Below are 5,791 nucleotides of genomic sequence, written 5' to 3'. Positions count from 1 at the left end.
GTTATAAAAAATTTATTTTTAAATTAATTAATATTTAGCGACGGATTAGTGAAGGAAAATCTATTGCTGATATTCCCTCGCTAATCCATCGTTGAAAGTTCCCTCGCTGATCCGTCGCTAAAAGTTCCTTCACTGATCCTTCGTTGAAAGTTCTCTTTCTGATCCGCTCGCTGAAAGTTCTCTCGTTGATCCGTCGTCGAATCAGTTCCCTCGCTGATCCGTCGCTGATAGTATCCTCGTTGATCCATCGCTGATAGCATTACCTATGAGTAGTTGACTGATGGAGTATCATCGACGGATCGCGACGGAAGACCTTTTTAGCAACAGATTTGCGAGGGAATTTTCCGTCGTTGATGCTCTTCATTTTTGTAGTGTCATTTAGACCATGTCCAATATGAATTTATTTTTCTCATTATTGTAAAAGTTGTTGAAGATGAGCATTAGAAACAACAATCGCTTGTTTATCACTACATGGGAACATAACCAACAAACAAGAGATTAATATACTCTTTAGGGGTCTTTCCGGGAAAAGTGAACCCATCGTCATACCAATATACCACAGGAATCATTCGTGAAAGATTGAGAATTGGCGCAAGCAAATCCATGGAGACTTCTCCTAGCTTGAGACACCCCTCGTTTATATATATCCATGCATTTTCAATCATTTTCTTGGGCTCTTCAATTGCTTCATTTTCTGACACACCAAACGTCTTGATATATGCATCAACACCGGTGGCTGATTGTCCTCTTTCATGCTCAAACTGCATATAGAGAATATGCAAAACTATAAGAATTTGTTTAAGCCACATATAATTTCGATTTTTGTAGTTCGATTTATAAGAACCAAATGACCAATAATTGTTCTGTATAGTCTCTAGAACATAGAAAAGCAGGAAGTCCATGACGTGTACCATATTTTGCACTTGGTCATTATTTTCGCATCCATATAACATACGTGTGTGGAGTAGTTTCTAATAACAAAGTGCGAAAATGGAGAATTTAACCTGATATGTGATGAAATCATCTTGGAGTCTTGAAATTAACTCTGAAGCTTGCAAAGTCTTTGGAGGACTTTCGTATCAAGCCAAAACATCTTTACTATCTCCCCTATACCAACTAAAGCAGATTTTGAATAACATTGTAGCCAGAAGTGATTAATCCATTCTTCATATATTCAGGAAACGACGCCACATATCCACTGTTTGTCCACTCAACCTCTTCGAGGTAGCCTCTAGCTATGTCTTGAAACTAGATATTGTGGATGAAAATCCAAAAGGAAAACAGTTACACAAGATTAAGCTGAAAATCAAATTTAAACACAACGTAGAATCTGTTGGGTTACAAATAACACAACAGAAAAACTGCAGAAAATTGATGTAGAAACTCAAGAAGAAGAAGAAGAAGAAGAGCAATGGAAGGAAAAACAAAAGACTTTTCAACAATATTATTTTATTAATATATCATCCAAATCTCCCCAACTGATTACATACTGTAGTTATACATATACCAAATGGGACAGATTTTGAACATCACAATGGTTTATGAACCAACACCACGGTTGGTAAATAACCTCCAAAAAAATTGTCACCAACTAATAACCTATCAAACTATGATACATAAATAGAATTACGTATACATAATCACATGACTTAGCTTATATTTTTAACACTCCTCCTTAAGACATATGCAACACACATCTTGAAGTATTAACATTTCAAACATCATCAGTTTCTTTGACTTTTCAGGGATCATCCATGGGTACATTCATCACCTTGCTTCTTTTCACAAGGTCATCATCATCCATAGACACACATGACTTCTTGTTCTTATAACAATATTATCACATACACCATCTTTGCACCATGTATCATTAACATAAAAGAAACATCCAGATTCTTCTCGTCTGGCAGGTTTATCGCAAACAATACAATCAATCTTAAATTTTCATTCCATAATCAAGTCTTCTACAATCTTTTCATCTGAGCTTGAACCAACCTTCAAACTTTTTTAGACCCTTGTTAAACAGGCCATACTCTTTTGATAATTATACCATACGTTCTTAACATGATATACAGATCTTCCAGACAAATAAGTGGCAATTTTACCCAATTGTGCATGTACTTACTCTGCATATCAAACACCAATTATTTTTCTTTTTCCGAAAACATACCTTTCTTGAGATTGTGTTGAAACCACCAAAATCTACATGATTTTGTCGTATGTTTGAGAACTCCTTTTGAAAGAAGGAGATTCCATTTCTTTAGACCATGCTCTTGTATATGTTATATTAAAAGATCATCTTCTTCTTTACTTTAGGCCCCTTTCTTAACATCTCTTGGAATTTGTTTCTTTAGCCTCTTATTCTTTTTTTTTTTATCTAATTTTCACATGTAGCCTGTAGGGTTTCAAGTTTCATCTTTAGATATTTTTGTTCCTCCTTCAATATTGCCACCTTTTCGATTACATCTTTTACTTCCTCTTTTACGAAAAATTCGATTCCAAAAAGTTTTATTGTAGCAATTGGAAAAAAAAAACTTTTGATGTTGTTCTGATTTCTCCTAGGGTTTTCTGCACAAACCTGTGTCTTCCCTTCCTATTTGTTGTTTCTCCTTCAAAGAATACAACATAAAAATCACACGCTGTTGTGTTCTTCTTTCTTCCCTTCAAAATCTGTCTTTCTTCTGCATTATTTGTTCTTTTCTGGACTCATCTTCAACCTTGGATCGAATAGGCTCTGATACCACTTTGTTGGGTTACAAATGACACAAAAGAAAAACTGCAGAAAATTGTTGTAGAAACTCACGAAGAAGAAAAAGAGAAATGGAGGGAAAAACAAAACACTTTTCAACAATATTATTTTAGTAATATATCATCTAAATCTCACCAACTACACATACTGTTGTTTTTATATATATACATAATGGGACATATTTTGACCGTCACAATGGTTTGTGAACCAACACCGCGGTGGGTAAATAACCTCCAAAAAAATTGTCACCAACTAATAACCTATCAAACTATGATACATAAATAGAATTACTTATACATAATCACATGACTTAGTTAATATTTTTAACACTCCTTCTTAAGCTAACACACATCTCGAAGTATTTACATTTCAAACATCATCACTTTCTTTGACTTTCCCAGGGAGAGTATCATCCATGGGTACATTCATCACCTTGTTTCTTTTCACAAGGTCATCATCACCCATAGGCACACATGCCTTCTTGTTTCTGTTAACAAGATTATTACATACACCATCTTTGCACCATGCATCATCAACATAAAAGAAACATCCAGATTCTTTTCGTCTGGTAGGTTTATTGCAAACAATAAATCAATCTTAAGCTTTCTTTCCATAATCAAGTCTTCCACAATCTTTTTTTATCTGGGCTTGAACCAACCTTCAAACTCTTTTTTAAACTAAGAAACTGGGCCATACTCTTTTGATGATTATACCATATGTTCTTAACATGATATACAGATCTTCCAGGCAAATAAGTGGCAATTTTTACCCAATTGGTCCCGTACTTACTTTGCATATATATCAAACACCAATTGTTTTTTCTTTTTCCCGAAAACATACCTTTCTTGAGATTGGATTGAAGGTTGTTCAACCACCGAAGTCTACGTGATTTTTCCGTTCGTTTGAGAACTCCTTTTGAAAGAAGGAGATTCCATTTATTTGGACCATGCTCTTGTAGATGTTCCATTAAAAGATTATCTTCTTCTTTACTCCAGGCCCTTTCTTAACATCTCCTGGAATTTGTTTGTTCAACCTCTTATTCTCTTTTATCTGATTTTCACATGTAGCCTGTAGGGTTTCGAGTTTCACCTTTAGATGTTTTTGTTCTTCCTTCATTATTGCCACCTCCTTTTCCACATCTTTTTCTTTCTTTTTTACGGAAAATTTGATCCCAAAGAGTTTTATTGTAGCCCTAAAAAAAACTTTTGATATTGTTTTGATTTCTCCCAATGTTTTTTGCACAGACATGTGTCTTCCATTCCTATTTGTTGTTTCTCCTTTGAGGAATACAACATAAAAATCACAAGTTGTCGTGTTCTTCTTTCTTACCTTCGAAATCCATCGTTCTTCTGCGATGTTTGTTCTTTTCTGAACTTGTCTTCAACCTTGAATTGAATAGGCTCTGATACCACTTTATTGGGTTACAAATAACACAAAAGAAAAACTACAAAAAATTGTTGTAGAAACTCACGAAGAAGAGAGAAATGGAGGGAAAAGCAAAAGATTTTTCAACAATATTATTATATTAATATATCATTCAAATCTCACCAACTGATTACATATATATATATATATATATATATAGGGGCAGGTTCAAATGAAAACCATGTCATTTTAAAAAACCGTGTAAACCAAAATCGATCAATAGGAAAATTCCATTTTTTTAATTAAATTTAATCAATAAGGTCATTTTGGTCATTTTCATAATTTTTTTCATAAATAAAGAAGTTATTAAGGAATATTAAATAAGGAAATTTAATAATGGAAATTATATAAATGGAATGATTTAAAGATTTTAATATTTTATAATATTAAAAATTGATTTGTTTTTTTTTATTCAATGAAGCTGGAAACATTCATGAAGATTTTATCTTGTTATGTAATGAATGAATGATTTGAGGTTCATTGTATAAAAAATTACCGGTTATGAAACTGTTTCATATGAAAAGGTTTTAAAATGAAAAAGTTTCATATTACCATAACATAATATATTAATGTTCATATGAAAAGGTTTCATTACGAAGAAACGGTTGCATATTATATTAAATGCATAATGAAACGGGTGCATAATATATTTCATTCTTTATGCAATTAATGTTCATATCAGAAGGTTTCATTATAAAATGTATAATTTGCTTCTTTTATTTATATTGTACATGTTCATGTACTTCCAGGTCATAATGATGAAACATATTCATATTCAAGTTTTAATGTATATTCATGTTTGGGTTAGTGAAAGTGAAACGGGTTCATGATGTAATTGACTGGTTAATCATTAAGCGCTTTAAGACTTGAAAAATGATGGTGGAGGTGAATGGTTTAATAGATGAAATGGGTGCTTAATATATTTTATTCTCTATGCAATTAATGTTCATATGAGACGGTTTCATTAATATATGGTTTATTGACTTTTTTTTATTCATGATGAAACATGTTCATGCACTCGTTTCATGATGATGAAACATATTCATTTTCAAGTTCATGCACTCGTTTCATGATGAAACATGTTCATGCACTCGTTTCATGATGATGAAACATATTCATTTTCAAGTTTCATGGTGATCCATGTTGCATTGTGTGTGATGATGATCCGTTTATTCGGATACTTGACAATGAAACGAGTTCATTTACAATTGGTTAATGACTGTTGAACTCGTTTCATAGCCAACCACGTTGTAGAATTACGTAGGGAGTCCGTTCAGTGGATGTAACGTGTTAATGATAATGAAATGGGTTCATAATGTAATTGAACAGTTAGTCATGAACCGCTTTAAGACATGAACAATGATGTTGTAGGTGAATGGTTAAGTTGATGAAAAGGTAAATGAAACAGGTGCATAGACAAAATCGATTCATCATTGCAAAAAATGGATGAGATTCAATATCAAATGAGGATAATGAAACTAGATATTGCATAATAATAAAWTTTAATAAGCGCATTAAACAATGATGATGAAACATATTCATGTTTAGGTTTCATAGTGATCCRTGTTGCATTGTGTGTGATGAGGATCCGTTTATTCGGAGACTTGACTATGAAAC

The 5,791-nt window shown here is 32.8% G+C and overlaps 1 protein-coding gene across 1 annotated transcript in view; it reads right to left on the bottom strand.

Moving 5' to 3' along the window:
* Window positions 1-467: 467 nt before the first annotated feature.
* The window catches only part of LOC112515187 (probable terpene synthase 6), a 24,351-nt gene continuing 19,027 nt past the window's right edge, over window positions 468-5,791 (bottom strand). The window contains exons 2-3 of the mRNA XM_025121860.1: window positions 3,125-3,236; window positions 468-761 (exon numbers count right to left, since the gene is read on the bottom strand). Of these exons, the coding sequence (XP_024977628.1) occupies window positions 468-761; window positions 3,125-3,236 (406 nt within the window). The remainder of the gene's footprint in view (window positions 762-3,124; window positions 3,237-5,791) is intronic.

Source organism: Cynara cardunculus, assembly GCF_001531365.2.
Source record: "Cynara cardunculus var. scolymus isolate 2C chromosome LG 7, CcrdV1, whole genome shotgun sequence".
Classification (NCBI taxonomy): Eukaryota; Viridiplantae; Streptophyta; class Magnoliopsida; order Asterales; family Asteraceae; genus Cynara; species Cynara cardunculus.
The sequence above is the reverse complement of the archived record's forward strand: the minus strand, read 5'-3'. Positions and strand labels throughout refer to the sequence as shown.